The sequence below is a fragment of the Lepisma saccharinum genome, chromosome 3 (assembly GCF_977018435.1).
Source record: "Lepisma saccharinum chromosome 3, izLepSacc3.1, whole genome shotgun sequence".
Taxonomy (NCBI): domain Eukaryota; kingdom Metazoa; phylum Arthropoda; class Insecta; order Zygentoma; family Lepismatidae; genus Lepisma; species Lepisma saccharinum.
The window spans coordinates 28,559,364-28,578,025 of NC_139231.1; the positions used below are offsets into that span (position 1 = coordinate 28,559,364).

The window sequence follows — 18,662 nt, forward strand, 5'->3', positions numbered from 1 at the left end:
GGACGCATATGGACAATTCGTAATAGTATTTCAAGGTACAAAGGAAAAGTATTTTGAGATTTGTCCATCATCGCATGGCGATCCCAATAAATATACCGTAATTGCATTTAACCTATTTGAACGTAACTTTCGTCACCTCGGACTTTTTTCAAATATCATTTCAGTCACAAACACATAATTCTCATAGTACTAATGAATCAAATACTTCATGGAAATTGACGCTCTCGTACATGATGTTTTAAAATATCAGAGCCATCTCTCTTGACAACTGCGCCATCTGCATTCTGCAATGAGCATTGGTTGAGCAGCTTGTGTCGTAATCAAACGTAAATGTCGTGTATGTGTAGTGGACTGGCGAAGTAGGACGGAAGTAAGATTATACTACAAAACAATGGCAGCAGCTGTACGAGGAGACACAAACAAAGTGTGTTGCTATTCCCATCCAGATGCACCACTAATTGAAGATTATCGTGCAGGTGACCAGATTTGCTCAGAATGTGGACTTGTTGTGGGAGATCGAGTTATAGACGTCGGTTCCGAATGGAGAACCTTCAGCAACGAAAAAGGAGGAACTGACCCATCTCGAGTTGGAGGGCCCGAAAATCCACTTCTAAATGGATCTGACTTAACTACTGTAATAGGACCTGGGCGAGGGGATTCTTCCTTTGATGAATTTGGCGTGGCAAAATATCAAAATAGACGGAGTATGAGTAGCTCTGATCGAGCACTCATTAACGCTATAAGAGAAATCAACAACATGGCGGATCGCATTAACCTGCCAAAAACTATTGTTGATCGGGCAAATAACTTGTTCAAGCAAGTACATGACGGTAAGAACCTTAAGGGACGAAGCAATGATGCTATCGCTTCTGCTTGTTTGTATATTGCTTGTCGACAGGAAGGAGTGCCAAGGACATTCAAAGAAATATGTGCAGTAAGTAAAATTAGTAAAAAGGAAATTGGACGATGTTTCAAGTTGATCCTTAAAGCTCTGGAAACCAGTGTAGATCTTATTACGACAGGTGACTTCATGTCTCGGTTTTGTTCTAATTTGGGATTGCCCAATATGGTACAGCGTGCTGCTACCCATATTGCAAGAAAGGCTGTAGAGTTGGACATTGTACCAGGACGGTCGCCCATATCGGTTGCTGCAGCAGCTATTTACATGGCATCACAAGCTTCCGATGACAAGAGGACCCAGAAAGAAATTGGAGACATTGCAGGAGTTGCAGACGTTACAATTCGACAGTCTTACAAGCTAATGTACCCACATGCTGCTAAGCTCTTTCCAGAGGACTTTAAGTTTGCAACTCCAATTGAACAGTTACCACAAATGTAATTTTTTTATGCAATTGCAATTTTTTTTATCTATATATATATAAAAATAAATTCACAGTGCGCTAGAGACAGTTGGCTTGGCCAGTTGAATTATACAGGTTGTTCCCACTGGCATGTATTTGGTTCTTGAAAATTTCCTAAAGCATTTTCGAATGTGTGATTTACACAATTCTTTTCAGGGAAATTCAGTGAGCAAATGAGTAATTATGCCTGTGATTCAAACCTCCATCAAATCCAGTGTTATGTAATATAGGATTTTATCTACCTTATTCTTCTGGCTGTAAGGTGTACTTTTTGTTGTGCAATGTGTCACAAGATATTTGCAAATTTATACGATCCTATAACATTGTGTTGGTTCTGTTTATAGGCGAAAGAAAATATCGCTTGCACTTGCTGCAAGATATTCATAAATTTTGAATGTTTGAAATAAGTGAAGCAGTGCAACTGAAGCAAGAAGTGACTTTTTTTTTGTTTTGTTGGAAGAAGTTGATCTTACAAAGCCCTTGTGTAAATTATAAATGGGCCAGTTGGTAAAACACCAAAATTTATTCTTCCAAGTGAACATGAATGTCTTGTAAAATGATGGAAAAATTTGGAAGTGTGGTTAATTTTGACATTTTTTTTTTCTCTTTAGGTGGAAGGACTATATTCATTTATTCTTTTATAATTCCACAAATCAAAATGCTATTTATTGCATAAATATTAATGTTCTCAGATATGAAGATAGTTCGGTTTGATTTTTCCACCTTGACTCTTGTCAGGTGCAGTAAATCAAGTATATAAAGAGTAGTGTTACTTGAAGTTTTATTTAATTTGAGACAACAAAGAACTAAATTGTTACTGGCAATGATGTCAGGGTAAAATTTAAGTATCCCCGAAACGTATTTCTTCAATTTTACAGGAGAAAGTACTTAACGAAGAGAGTTTCTGTATACTCTACAAAGGTCTCGGAAGTGTTTTTGGAACGAGTTTACAATACCGGACCAGTCTCCAATTTCTATGAAATTTCGCCTACTCACTAATTGTGAACTCCTAATCACGAATCTGCATGTAATAATTGGCGGTCAAGTATGAAAATTGAGAAAAAAATGAAATAAACTATGTTTTCTTAACGTAACGTAACCCTACCATAAGAACAATAGCTCCACGGAATTGCAAAAGAAAGATGGTTCGGAGTTGCTGTGTGTGGACAATCACTGTGGTAAATTGCAGCATTATTTTACAAGTTCTTCACGTAAATGTTAAATTATAACAAGTGACTGCCAAATATGAACTACAGATACGTCATCAGGACACCGAAATTAGTAAGTAGACGAAATTTTATAGAAATTGGAGAGTGGTCCGGTATTGTAAACTCATGCAGTGTTTTTTCCCCTCGCCGAATGAATTTTTGGGGAAAACCATCTATATAACTGTGGGGCTATTTATGAATGGTTCATGGGGCTATCTGTGAATGGTTCGTGGGGCTATCCGTGAATGGTTCGTGGGGCTATCCGTGAATGGTTCATGAGGTTTTCGAACCTGGAAAAAAATAAAATCGGTAACACGAAGCTAGGTATTTTTCGATGAAGGTTGCAACACTGCATAACCACTGTTCATCGTCATCGACAACGCTGGTCAAGATTTGTCTGCCATATTGCGTGTAACGCTAGCAGAAACGAACAAACAAGAATTACTCAATATGTCGAAAATTGAGTTTATTTGCGTGAAAAAAACAAAATGACCCCATCAAGAATCCTTAGGAATGCAGAATACGTAAGTACCAATGTGAAAAAGAAGAAAATGAATGAATTCCATGAGTTTCGGGGATACTTAACATTTAATCCAATATGTACCACCATGTACAAACTGGCAAGAAAAATCTCTGATTCGTGTATAATAATTGTCTTTGCTTGAGAACCACTCCCCGTTAGTTACCATTGGAAATGGGAGTTAATTTTATATTAAGGAACACATTTTCAAAATGTATTCCCTATGTTTTGTCTTAATTTCATGAGGAAGGACAAAGATCCTTGATAAGAGTTCTTACAATTTAAGGTTAAATAATTAGTGGTACATTCTGTATTCCACTTCAGTAGGTTGACTGGTTTAAACTAAACGCACTGCCATGAAATTAGGTTAGTGGCAGAAGTTCGCACACAACCCTGTGTGTTCGGATTTTTAAGAGATTGAAAGATCTCGTAGAATTGGTATTTGTGATCCATGTGATGTAAACTGACAGTATTTGCTCGAAAGGTCAGGGATGAACAAGTGCCTCGGATAGAGGTCAGTCTGATGCTCGAACTAGGCAATGCAGCCTGGTTGATATTTTCACATAGTGCATGGAAACCATCGACTTTTGTCCCGCTCTTGATTTACTTTTCTCATGTGTGACACCAGTGCAATTCTGCCCAGCTGCCTCTTTTCATGGCCATGGTTTAATGTTGTTGAATCCAGTTGTTTGGAAATTGAATGATGATGAGGGAAGTGGCATCTATAAAAGTTCGTTTTCTGTTTTAATAACAGTTTCAAAATTTATGGCTGATTTTCAGAAAAAATCTCTTGTGTACTCACTTATCGCTACTTCCAAGTTGGTTATTCTACAACATGCAAATACAGAGCGATCGATTGAAGTGTAAATCGCTGCGTCGGTGTTTGCACCTTTTGGCAAGTGAGGCTCTTGCAGCTGTTGTCGGCATCGTAAAGTGTTGATGAAGCAACCACACAATAGTTTCCGTAATTATTTTGGAAAGGTGATTTACTTACCAGATTTATAAAAAGAGGTGTTGAAACTAGTCACGATGCGCACACATTTTTTTATACATTATACGGCGCATGCTTTTAGAAGGAACATGAGTTCGGCCAATACCCAACCAGTGCTACTGCGCTGTTGCCAAACTAACTGCTAGCGCAAGGGAAGGACAGAATAATGCATGCACAGTATATATGAGTACAGTGAAATAATATAGTGAATATTTCTACACAGGATTATAATATCATATCACTGTAGCATATACGAGAAACCCATACCTGAAAGAAGCTTGAAGTATTTATTTATTCATCACTGCTCTCGTCGTCTTTCTCGGTGTCCGTGTCACTGATTTCACTCATTTCCGAGTCACTCTCCTAGAGGATAATGATTAGAATTTGCACCCTTGGTGCCTGTACTACTGGTGCTAAGTTTTGAGTGACATTATTTAAAATAGAAAGAACACACGGAACACGCACTATCGCACGAAAGGGCTGTATTTAATCTTTTCACAAACTGTTCTTTGTGTCGCACGAGGGATCGATAAGCGAATAATTTTACACCGGCCTTGCTACGAAAACGCTTAACTCAAACTGACCCAGACTTTCAATGTTCGAGAACGCCCAGAACAATGAAGGGTCATTGTTTATATCGAGGCGAATTTAACACCCACAGTTTTCCCTAGACACAACAACTCTGCTGCGTCAACACGGTGGCAACGAAAAAAAAAAAAACAGGCTGAAGGAAATGAAAGGTGTTGTTTCCCTTGTTTCTTCAAGGAGCGATAACTCCGGCTGTAGGCGACGGAAATTCATGGGACTTGGACAGTCAGGTTCAAAATGTCTTTCCCCATCTTATGATGAACCTTAAAGTGACGTGTTTTATGAAAACTTCTTGCGCGTAAGAAAAATCCAGAACACGGCTTTTTACTTCCGCGCCGCAGTCTCCTAACTGTACAACGTTGCACTCCTGCCATTGGTTGATCGCCACGCACACCCTCTGCGTGGCCCCACCCGATATCGCTTCTAAAAGCGTGCGTCGTATAGGTGCTTGTTACGTATTGTATTTTTTCTAGTGTATTCAACTGCAAATTGTGTTATGGGTTAGCAAATGTTTTCTGCTGCACAGTGTATATTTATTTATATTTCATGTGTGTGTGAACTCATCGGCACGTGAAGTTCAAAGATTATTTGAAACATGTTTCCCGGTTGAAAGTTCCATGTCTTCGAACAATCCACGCCCTGTATACTAAATTTCAGGAGACTGTAGGTGTTCAATGCTGTATACAGGTCAAATCAACACACCCTGGAAGAACCGAAACATAACATCCTCCAAGAAATTACCAACATTAATCAACAGGAACTGCAGCGAGTTATGGGTAACTTCATCAAAAGGTGTCAAGAATGTGTGGACAATGAAGGTGCCCAGTTTCAGCACCTTTTTTCATAAAGTGTTAAGTAAATAAATCACACAACTATTTACGGAGACTTGTGCACTTGATTCACGGACAATCCACAGTGCTGACATACCACGAGTGCCTCGCTTGCCGATAGTGCAACCACCAACGTGGCAGTCTACACTTGAGTTAATCACTGTAGTTTTTTAAACAGTTGGCAGAGGTAGAAGTTTTACCTGGTCATTGGCATATTGTTTTTTGTGATGATTTGGCATGTGTGTAAAACTTGTTCTAAATATGATTTATTAATAGAAGCAGTACAAATCCAACTAATTTTATTTCATAAGCCTTTCGGAACATACTCCAAGCTTCATTTTGGGGGGGGGGGGGGTGAAGCATGATAACTGCTCTGCCTTATAGTGATAATGCAAAGTGAGACATTGACACACACACACACAAAGCATTGTATACATAACAAGAATTTTTCCTGACCATCAGTGCAAAGGAATCTTATGAAAACCTTTTAAATGGAATATCTTAAATAGTGTACTTTACCATATTGATAGAGCACTTACTTCGGGAGAAATGAGATAAGGTCAGATGGTGTTTTACTGTTTACTGTGCTAAACCAATAAGAGTAGGAGGAGAAGGGTAGGTGGATGAGGGATGCGCCAGCACTTACCTCTGCTTCCTGGGGGTGGCACTGGCTGCTACTATCAATGATCCACCAACTAATTACAACTGAAATAAGGCCTGGTGACAGGTCAACCTTTGCTTAAATAGTAGCCAGTTCCGCTGTACTTTGCAACCTCCTTTTCCTGTGGAATTCTTCTCTGCAAGTCTGAGCATTCCAGGAGAAGGAGGAAAGCAGACTTGTAGTAAACCAGGAAGCAAACTTTCTGCACCCGCATCCCCAGCCATCTACAATATACATATATTTTGAACTTCGAAGTCAGTAGCGTCACTACTGTAGCTAACTACAAAATTTATAGCTGTAACGGTGCTACATTTTGATAATTGTAGCTGTAGATATAGCAAAGCTACAAAATATCTGTCATCGTAATGAAACTTTTGTTACAGCTACATTTCTTCTCAGCATTTTGAGGTAAATTTTGAATGGCAACAGCATAAAGAAAAAAATTGAAAATAATCCTTACTTTTGCAGGAGTTTCATAAAGACGAAGTCTATTACGTGGAAATACAGATAATCTAGATTATAAATATCTTGATATCGCAAATTATATAATCTCCGCATAATTTATTTCAGTACTATTTGAATAATTCTCGATATCCAGATAACTAACTGACTTATATGAATATATTATGGCTAACATCTTTTTTGAACTGCATCGTTATTTTGGCAAGAATCGTGTGTGACATCCCTGGGAAAAAAAGATACATCGTTTGCATCACTCCAGGAACAACCTGTGGCTATCTATCCATGGTGTAAAAGAGAGCAAGATGTGAATAATTACTGTGTAAAACAACTTGCAGTGCAAAAATGAGTGATTCGTTTTCCACTACAATGACAAAGCAATAGTGCCAGCAATCAATGTCTGTGTTTAGGACCTTACGAGCAAGAAAGTATTGTTACAAAAACAATAGGCATTCAATTTCTGGAATTACAATTATTTTGTCAGTATTTGTTCCCAAATTTTAAAATTACATTACGGTTAGAACACACTGGTTTACACGGCAGTTTTCTCAATATATTTTATAATATTGTAAAAAGTACTTAAGAGTTACCGTATTTACACATGTATAATGCGCCCCCTGGTTTTTGATAGGGAACATTGACAAACAATTATATCTCGTATATAATGCACAGTACAATCCAGGTTCAAGAAATGGCTTTCTTACTTGTAGATCGTGAAGCTGTTGCTATGCTGATCAGCAGTGAATGACATCATTCCTATTCAATGGATCGCCTGTTGCTATGTGGACCAAGAGGAGAACATTACATTACAAAGTGAAAAATTGTGGCACATGGCCTTTAAACTTTTATAAGTGGTTTAGCTCATTTCCTCTTTACTTTTTCTAAAAAACTTTTAAATATATACTTTTTCTAACGAAACATTTATAGGAGGACATTCAGGACACTCAAACTAGCGGTTAGCAGCACAAGATTTTTTTCCATTAAGGCATTTACACACTCCATATATGTCATATTATTAGGCCAGTAATACATTTCAATTATTTTCTTTTTCCTTTTTTTTTTTCATACAAAGAACCATAAAAAACAGAACGTTCCTTCATTTTGTAATGAGCTTATTTCAACCACATTGCAAACAAATGTTTCCATCGTGAATGGAATATTGTTGCCATATTCAGAAATTGTAGTATTCAAGCTTTACAATGAAATATAACATGATAGGGTTTTGTAAACATTAAAAAAATTATTCCGTGCATAATACACACCACACTTTTTGGGGGCAAAATTTTGGAAAAAAGTGCGTATTAAACATGAGTAAATACGGTATTGACTTTCCGGCAGAAACTATTTTCTTTATTTAATATATAGTTCCAAATGTATGTATTCTCTTATCTCGTACATTCACTTTCTGCCACTTTTGGCTAATAGTGTGAATGAGGAAGATTGAAGAATGATTATGAATAATATGAGGAATGAAGGAGCAGAATGATTCCATTCTCTCAACTTGAAAGTATTTCCTAGTTTTTGTTATGAGTTCACTTTATACACAGATAGGCTAATTGAGACTGGATCCGAACCACTATGTACCTCCCTCCTGTATCGAACCTGGGACCCTTTGATTACACGGTGACAAAATTCACTGTGTCTTCAGAGAAGCATTCTCAACAGGAAAACTTACGTAAAGCATTGCTGCACCCATTTCTCATTTACGCGAAGGAAGCATCTGGCAGTATTCCCAAGTATCTCTGCCCCCCCCCCCTCCTCTTGCCATTCCCTGCCAACTATTATTCCGTTGAACTGCTAAGAAAATAAAATTGATAAATATTACAATTATTTTTTTAAAATCAGTCTGTAACAAATATTTTTGATATGACTTTATGAGAACAATGCGCACACGTGTAAGGCCTCATTAAAATATATGAGTTTCGGTAAAGAAACATAGATGGCAGAACAAGGTGAGAGAATATAAATAAATTGTTACGAGGATAAGTATCAATTTAGTGAGAGTAGAAATATGATAAAAAGGTGTGGATGAGAGTTATGCATAAAAAATACATAATGGATGGAAAGGAAAATGAAACTGCTTTTCATCATTCAACAAGTTATTGTCTATAGTCAATTAGTAGGCAAGCATTAAGAAGTACATAACCTTTACCTGCCACCTTATCTATGGTACATAATCGTTAACAGTTACATCCATCGGAGAGACATTTCTTCATTTTTACAGAAGAAACTACTTACGGAAATTAGTTTCTCTAAGGTTTCCAATGGTAGTCGAGGTATTTTCTTTCATTGTGGTATCTATTTGACCAGGAAATCATGTCAGTGTTTCCAACCCCCTTTTTTTTAAATTATGCTTGCCTAACCTAACCTTATCGGAATGGTTCGTGAGGCTATTCGTCAGCTACCTGTGCATAATGTACAATTTGCACACGTGACTAACATGATAGTAGGTATTTTTCGGTGAAGAAGGTTGGAAACACTGATACTCGAAAACAAAAGAAGCGATATCATTCACAAAGTAAGCGTTACGTGCGTTCGGTAGCACTTAGAAAAATGTGTTATTTTAGTACAAAAAGTGTTTGTTTTTGTGTAAAAAGCATAAGGGCACCTTGCACTATGTTCCGCAATACACAATTGGTAAGTACGGACCAAGCGAAACACAAAATATCCGATTTTAATGTGTCTCCGATCTATGAAACTGGTACCAATAATTCAAATATTTTTAAATAATCCTGATATGTCATTCACTGATGACAGAAATTGCTAGCCTCAACTTTAACTATTGACCTGGATACCAGACCTCATACATCAAAATGTTGCTCTCGTGTATTTTTCAGCATTCGATATTTAACACCCAGGAGGGTGACAAACTCACTGGATTAAAATGAATTTTCAATGCTACTGGTATAGCCTGACAAGTTAAGTCCGGATATGCGCAGATCGCTGCGGAGCACTTCCTATTACGTCATCCTCCCCACCACTCTTCTACGTACTGGTCTGGTCTTGAGACTACGAGTGGTGCCAACTCAGCAAAATTAAGCTAAAACAAATATGACAAACTATTTTTACTGTATAGATTGTCGGTGTCGGCTCATATCAGTTTATTAGTGGTTCATTTGATTTAATCTGGTCTTTGAAAATGTGTGCGGTCCGTGGATCGTAAACTGTAGTATTACGCACACATGTTAACGTTTATAACGAAGAGAAACTACTGGCCGAATGACTTCATTTTCTGAATGCGACATCGAGCAGTGGCCATTTTTTTTTTTTTTTTTTTTTTTTTTAAAGCAGAGTGTTTATTGTACAACAGTCATTATGAGAAGGCAATCTGATAACACGCTTGCCTGTGATTTTTTTTGAAGCACTGAAATGTTCTTGCTCTTTACTCTTGGCTGCATATTTTTGAAATGCAAAAATCAAATCATGCCGGGTCCAATGAAATCCACAATCTGCTCTGGAAAGCCCCTTAGAGGACAGTCCAGAGAAATTGTTTACAATGTTGCAACATATTTGTGAAATCAATTAAGAAGGAGTTACATAAACTTAAGTATAATGTTGTCAAGTCCACAAGCGCCGCCACGGGAGTATCTAAATGGATGGTTTCTCAAGTTTTAAAAGAATTGAATTGGATTGATTTGTTGTTTTAAGTCCACTTTATGCACAGTAAGGCTAATCGGGACTGGACGTACAGTTTAAAGTGGGATCTGAACCACTATGTGGCTCCACCGGGAATCGAACCCGGGATCTATTGATTACAAGGCGACGACGCTACCACTGCGCCATCGGGGAGTTCAAGTTTTAAAAGAAGGAAATGAGTTGTTGGCGAAAGGTGAGCTGAAGTTCTGTACTCCGACAGGTAGAAAACAGCCCAGGATAAAGTGAATACAAATTTTGTTGAAAATCCTCAGACCATTCTGCTCCCTCCAGGTTGCAACACTGCAAACCAAGGTCGCTGCGGAGAATGGAGTGGGGAAATGTGGTGTAGCTGCACAACAGCTATTTGCAGCTTCTTGTTTTTAAACTTGTCAAGTTATAGCTCTTGTAGTCATTGAACTTTTCTTTGCCAATGTAATTCTACTATCAAATAACTATAGTAAGTATCCTAATTTCCTTTATTGTGCCTTTGCCTATTGACAATTTTTTTTATTTTACTTTGTTTTCTTTATCCTTTTGTTAAATATTTACAAAGCCACAAGAAAACTGGTTGTGACACACCCCTTGTCCCATTCTCCTAATGGTGCCTCCCTGATAGCAGGAATGTCCACTGTGTAAAGGGGTCCCTGGTTTTGATAACCGGTGTAGAGACAGTGGTTTATATCCTGAGTAGCCAGTTCGTGTATGTAGACTTAAAGCAAACTGATTCTCCTAATGTATTTTTGGAGAATTGCCCATAGGTTAGCCTCAAAATCTCAATGTGCAGGAAAAATTGCGAGAACACATTATAGTCTTGGAGAAATGGCGATAACAAAAATTTTTATCCTGGTACATTACCAATTACCATTATGTGAGATTAATATTGTGGCTTTTAGAAATGGACACAATGTATTCTGAAAATGCTAATATACATTGTGGTTGAAGATAAGACTATATCAGATATTAGACAATTTTTAGCCAGTTGTAAGATGTGTGATATGATGAACCTTTTATAAACTGGTAATTTTTTGTCAAAATATATGTAATTTAGGTTTAATTAAGAATGATGGCAGTGTATCCATATTGAATATTTAAAGATGCTATGATGTTCAAAATAATATTTGAATAGTCTAAATTTATGACAAAGCTGTGTGATAAATTTATATTGTACATTTCCAATGCATTCATTCTTACAGTATATTAAATGCTCATTGAACTTCAAACCCCTATCAAATATTATGTCAAGATCTTGTATGGAATCCACATGCATCATCAGGTTGTTTTCAATCTGGTTATTATCAAATTGAAAATTTTCGTTCTTAATAATTGTTATTCCATATGACTTCATTGGGTTAATTTCCAACTGATTCTCCTAAAGCGAATTTATTTACTGAAGAAACCAGGTTGCAAATTAACTGGGCCTACCAGGACCTCCACCCCACTAAATTGAAGTAAGTTATCATTGAATTGTAGGATTGTAATAGGTTAAGGTATAATCTCCATTGCAGTACAGCATTCCATTCTAATGTTCGATTGACATGTCTGATATCACAGCATATATGTGCAAACATGTGATCCATGAATGGAAAGAAATCAATTAATTTATTCTGGCAACAGACGTAAATTTACATTCCTGCCAGGGATGATTTTGCCCCCCCCCCCCCCACCCACCATGCCCTTTTACAATAAAAAAGTTATATTTCCATTTGATTTTAAAATGCAAATTGTTTATGAAGCTGGTATTGCTTTGTGGTTTCAAATCCACTATATTTCAGGGCTTGTAGGTTTGTCATTCTCATTAAATCTTTGAACAAGAAGGTGGAGTTGGTGTGGTATTCAGTAGTTCATATACATCAAGATTAAACAAATGTTAATTTAATTAAAATATTGGTTCCAGATAAAACATCTTAACTATATTAAAATAAGAGGAAATGACTTATATACCACTTATGCAATATTTATTAGTAAGATTGAAAACTCGTTAGCACAAACATGGAATGCCTGAGAATATATTGGTAGACTTCATTGGATAGATATAGAGCGACCACAAGGAAAAGAACCTTCGGTGAAAAGTCTCTGTGGTACTTCCCTTTCTTCCGTCCACTCTGCCCCTCTCCTCCATGCGGGAGTAAGGTGCAAAGGAGCAGTGGGTCTATGCAGGTTTTTTTGCTTTTGATTCCACTAAAGTTCATTCATTATGTAGCTTTGTTTCATTTTCTTCTTGCTATTGTTTCTACTACTACCAATATTGGTAGCAACACTGCATTTATATCGTCTTCACAAAAAAAAAAATCATTGCAAATATACATGTACACTTTATACCAGCAATGTATAGTATTTTCCTCTCCCTTCCAATGGCAAAAACTGCATTTTTCTAGCTCGGTTATTCATGAGCTGATAAGATATGTGAACCCTTTGAAAGGTTCAAACTGTCTCGCATCAGGTTATTCTTATAAATGAAAATGGGCATGGTGCATTTTGATATCCTCGTAATGTCAGCATACATTGTGTTTGATTTCTTTAACAGCTGTGAATTTTGTATTTGGCACTTTGTAATGTGCCTGAATGAATTGTGCCTCGTTAAAAGCAGTCAGGATTCTAAAATTTCGTGTTGTTGCTGTTTCTCTAGAACCACACAGTCCTGGTTGTTTTTCTGTGTATTGAGCATTTTCAGTTATGCCTAACACACAAAAGGAACAAACAAACAAGCACACGCACACACACACACACACACACACAGATATATATATATACATACATATATACATATTAGGGAAAGCTTGGCAAACGGCTATCTTGCATCCTCAGAACATGTTGATTCTACTTGTATTTAAAAACTGATATTTTAAAATTTCTTCCATTTATTTAGAATTTCTTTATTTCTAAGTTTGTCTTGTAAGGTTAATCCACTTAAAGACTGCAAAATTCTCATTTGTGATCAATTTGGTCTAGTTTTATCATGTTGATGATGAGTCCAGCATTCACTACAACCAGTGGCGGATTAAGCTTCCTCGCCACCCCTAGGCACAAATTAATGTGCGCCCTTTTCAAAAGAAAAGTAGTAATTTATTTGCAGTATTTTGACAGGCTAATATAAAAATTAGTGAACATACTGAAATAAAAAACAAAGGATAAAAATCAATAACAAACAATTCATTTTCTGTATGTGCTATACCTAAAATTATGTAATGTATTGAGAAATTAAATTCACCACTTACCAGTCATAAATGAAGCCGCTTCTGCCTCACTTTGGTTGCTGGAAACTCGTGTATAAGTTCTACGACAGCGAAAACTCTACTCAAGACACTGACCCAGTACGTAAGTTCCGTCTGAATATGTGATCGAAAATGGTTTTCCAAGGTCCCAACAGATTTCTGCCTTGTTAAGAGTGCCAACTCGCACTTTTTGTGTTCTTCAGAATTTTCGTGTGATGCTAGAATATTTGAAATGCTTTTCCAGTCTGAAATGCCGTGAGTTGCGATGTTTGTCTTGCCCTTGAACAACCTGCATGATGCACAATAAATGGCACCAGTGCTGCACGAATATACCAAATAATTCTGCAAAATTGATTCGCCATTTACAAGTTTACGAAAAAAAACACTATTATTTAAGAATCTTGTCTTACCTGCTATGAGTCTTTGCGATTTAGAAAACTCGTTTTCAGCATTCTGATTAATTCCACATCTTAGAAGACTGTCAATTGTAGACTCATTCAGACACCACTTAGCAGGATCGCCAATAACGAAATTTGCACTCTCACTGTCACAATCAGGAACTCCTACGAACTGAGAGGACACTACCTCAGGTGCATCTTCTTCCTCCACGAAACCCACAATATTTTCGACATTTTGCGTTTCATAGAGTTCACTCGATGTAGCCACTTCCACTTCAATTTTTGAACTGCTTTCGAAAATCACTTGTTCCTTTTGCCTAAAAACGTGTCCACTGTACCAAGCTTTTTCTTTAAGGTTGCTTCTCTTTCACGCTTTTCGTTTGCAAGTTTACTTAACTTTGTTCGCTTCATGCTGCCTGCTGCATAAAAAAACACCAAATCGCAAACGCACTAGCAACAAACTGAATGCACCAGCCAGAGAATACAGTAAGACAAAAACTAGTTGCGGTCCACGCGAAAGCTGCACTCACTCAATCACTCACTTATCAGCAGTGTTTATGTGTTTATTTTTTTTTAAGACTGGCATTGTTACAGATGCGAGTTTCAAACAATCAGTCTTCTTTCCTGCCTAGCCATTAACAAACACTTAGTGGAAGATCGAGTAGTATGTATTTACAAAAACAAACCAACAAAGGCTGGGTGGCTTGCATTGTCATTGTAAGCGATTGATTAGCGCCTGAGGAGGCAGATCAGACGAAACATTTCTTGATAACACATAGGAAATCCGATACATCAAGGTTTCTTTCGTATGAAACGAAAGTGTTGAAAACCGTTGATTTGAAACATTGGTTTCATAGGTCTACATTGTCACTGTGTACGTAAGACACTTTTTATTATTCTTGATATTCTGGAAAAAAGATTTGCCGCCTCCAAGAGTTGACGCCCCTAGGCACGTACATAGTGGGCCTATTTGGTAATCCACCACTGACTACAACATAGAAGAGCCGGTTTTGAAATTATGTTATGGTATCTAATTTGAATTTGTTTTCCAAAATTCCATTTAATCTATTATATTTGATTAAAATTTTCTCAATGTCTTCTTGGTGTTTGAACTGTGAAATATGGCTTCCCAAGTATACAAAGTCTATATACATTTTTTTTTATCAGCATTAACTACGTCCTTTAGGGTGTACCTTGGATGTATCTAAGAAAAGTTGGATAAAGTCAAAAATATTTTTTTTGAAAAATAGAATTTAAAAAATTGAAAGCATTTGATGATCCACATGCAGAGAAGGTTTCCACATTCATGCATGTGCATCTTCATTGATGTGGTTAGACCATGAGGTAGAAAAGGGACGTAAGATAAGCATAACGGAAGTGGATAGAAATAGCTGAATAAACTATAGATTTCTTTGAATGTCAAAAAACAAGTTAGTTTCAATTGAATAGAAAATACTGTATTGGCTTGGGGAAGTGGTATTGACAGGAAATCAAGCCTTGCAATTGCAAGTATGACAAAGTTTGTTTAAAACTAACTAACTCCCTAGTCTTCTTAAACCCGAAGGTTCATGGCTGCAGCAACACAGGCCTTCCATCTTTTCCTATCTTGAGCAAGTTCTATATACTCTTTTTCCATCCCTACCGATTTCCCTTAGGTCCATCTCAACGTTGTTCCTCCATCTTCGTCTTGGCCTTCCTACAGGTCTCTTACCATCAGGTTTCCCAACAAGAATCCTGTAAACTCCTCTTTTCTCTCCCATTCGTGCCACATGGCCTGCCCACCTAAGTCTTCTTGATTTAATTATTCTAATAATATCTGGACATGAATACAAATTATGTACTTCTAAATTATGTAACCTCCTCCACTCACCTGTCTCCTCATCCCTTTTAGGTCCAAATATTTTCCTAAGGATCTAATTTTCAAATACTCTCAATTCATGTTCCTCTTTCAATGTAAGGGACCAAGTTTCACATCCATATAATACTACAGGCAAAATTACTGTTTTGTATATTTTAACTTTTAGTTTCTTAGATATTAAACGAGAAGACAAAAGTTTATGAAGAGAGAAGTAACATGCATTTCCTGAATTAAGCCTACTTTTTATTTCCTCTTTAATATAATTTTCATTTGTTAATATTACTCCTAAGTATTTGAATTTGGAAACTGGTTCAAACGAGTTGTTATCAATAATTAGATTTTGATTATTACCTAACACTTGGTTTCGGCCTGTAAGCATATATTAAGTTTTCTCTTTGTTAACTTCCAAACCTATCTCTTTAGCAGTTTCGAAAAATATTTTAGCATTATTCTTAATTGTATTCACATCATCCCCCAGTAAGTCTACATCATCTGCATGTGCTAACAACTGAGTCACACCATTTAATTTTAGTCCTTCTTTAGTTTCTTTTACCTTTCTTACAGCATATTCTAAGGCAAAATTAAAGAGCAATGGAGATAATGCATCTCCTTGTTTTAACCCATCATGAATTGTAAATTTGTCAGACATATTAATACCCACACGAATTTTACTTTTTACTTTACAAAGTTTGTTTAAAGTCAATTTTATGCACATACAGGCTAATCGAGACTGGGCCTACAGTTTAAAGTGTGATCTGAACCTGGAACACCTTGATTAAAAGGCAGCAGCATTTCCAGTATACCATTGGGGAAGACCCAATCCCAACCACTAACATGAGTCATCTTGATCAAACAAGCAGCTGTGGCTGCTGCTTAGGTGGCAAAATTGCACTACCACCACATATTTCTGGACTTAACATAGATAATTATTAAACTTATTTTGTAAGAGAATAATAGTTAGATAATGTAATCATGAGGGGAAATCTCTTCCTGAGCATTTTCTGATGTGTGCCTAGAGATATGATCGAGACCTCTCATCTTTCCACACGGTGGTTGGTGTACTTCTGGCACTTAAAAGAGGGTTCTCTTTTCCTTGTTTCTTTCTCTCTCTCTCTCTCTCTCTTCTCTCTCTCTCTCTCTCTCTCTCGCTTCTTTCTTTCTCTTTCTAAAGCTTCTTTTTCTTTCTTCTTTTAAAGGAGATTAGAAGAAAGAAACAAGGAAGGCATTGGAGACTTACCTATCCTTTTACACATATTTTGAGTGCTCTACCTACCTTTGCCAGTGTACGAGTACCTGGTGCCAATTGCAACTGTTCAGAGGTTGGCCAGAGTTGCCAACCTCAGAATGTCAAAACCTTCATGCATGTGAGTGTGATCTTGCCTCCTGGACCATACACTCGTGCAGAAAAAAATATTTATCTGTGGTAAGCTAACATTTAACAATTTGTGTAACATAAGGTAGCTAAATAACAGGAGGCTTCATGGTGGAGTTCGAATTGTTAAGTGCTGTGAAGCCAGATGGCCCAACTTTGAACTCTGATCAAAGCATAGATGTATCATCGTACTTGTCCAATTCATCCTTTCATTGTCATTGTCATGATTAGACCATGAGGTAGGAAAGGTACATAAAATAAAAACAACAGAAGTAGATAGAAATAGCTGAATAAACAATAGGCTTCTTTCAATATAAAAAAACAAACAAGTTTCAACTTGTGGAGCATGGTTTGATGTTATCCGAACACACTTTTTTTTTTTTTTTTTCTTCTGAATGTTGTAGTTTGTGTTTATGGGCAGACCAACAGCTATTTTTTACTTTACCTCCCGTGTACCTATTTATTTGAGGCTGGCTGAACCCCAGAACCACTTTATGCAGAAACAAGGTTGGACAAAATTCTGACCTTAGTTCACCCACCCTCACAATCGAACCTGGGTATCCTGCATGGCAGTCAGATTCCCTCCCGATTAGAGCACCACAGCTTCAAGATATAGATAAGTGTCCAGTATTTTGCAAAGAAAGCGGGAAAACAGTAGTGCCGCTAAAGGAGGACCAAAGCATTTTTTTATGTTGTTATCTGTATTTACGGAGATCCAGCATAGCCAAAAGTTAGCACTCTTGCCTTTGGTGCTCTCCCTGGCGGTAGCTCCAAGTTTCCTTGCTTTTCCAGAATCTATGCAAAACCAGTTTTATACAGATTTTTATACAATGGAGTAAAAATGCAAAATTTTGCAAAATGAATTGACAATGATAATGCGCTTTAAAATCAGCCGCAAAGAGCTTCAAACAAGACCAAAATTGTGTTTGTACAACCACTCAATACTAAGAAAAAGGTTGTTTCAGAAAATTGATAAGCACCTTTTTTTCCGCCAATTTAAAAATCTGGAAATTAAGAATTGTTTTTAAAAGCTATCTACCTTCACTGTACTTGAATTTCATAACAATCGAACTACAAGTTTTTTTATGTATAGAGTTTCAAAGAGAGCGGTCATTTGGAAAGCACTGAAGAATGGCATTTTTTGTACTCATGATGATAAAAGAATTGAAGGTATACTGAAAAAAGGTGGTTACCATAGCTTAACGCAGAATTGAATAAGCTAAATTTTCATGTAACTCGTTTTTATGTAGGTTTACTTGTTAATTTTTAATTGGAGTTCAAACTCGAGTATCCATAATTTTTAATTGGATAGTAATTTACTCTTCATATTTCTGGCAATTTTTGTAAATAAGGGCAAGAAATTCACAAACAGTATATTCAAGACTAACTAACTAACTAACTCCCTAGCCTTCTTAAACCCGAAGGTTCATGGCTGCAGCGACACAGGCCGTCCATCTTTCCCTATCTTGAGCAAGTTCTATATACTCTTTTCCATCCCTACCGATTTCCCTCAGGTCCATCTCAACGTTGTCCCTCCATCTTCGTCTTGGCCTTCCTACAGGTCTCTT

General features: G+C 37.0%; 1 protein-coding gene across 1 annotated transcript; it reads left to right on the plus strand.

The window, feature by feature from the left end:
- Positions 1–296: 296 nt before the first annotated feature.
- On the plus strand, positions 297–2,127 carry TfIIB (transcription factor IIB). Its single transcript, XM_083118380.1, has one exon. The coding sequence runs from the start codon at positions 392–394 to the stop codon at positions 1,337–1,339; it is 948 nt and encodes a 315-aa protein (XP_082974506.1). The 5' UTR covers positions 297–391; the 3' UTR covers positions 1,340–2,127.
- Positions 2,128–18,662: the final 16,535 nt, after the last annotated feature.

Excerpts from the sequence above, each read along its gene's own strand:
- TfIIB (XM_083118380.1), top strand. The coding sequence starts at position 392 with ATGGCAGCAGCTGTACGAGGAGACACAAACAAAGTGTGTTGCTATTCC.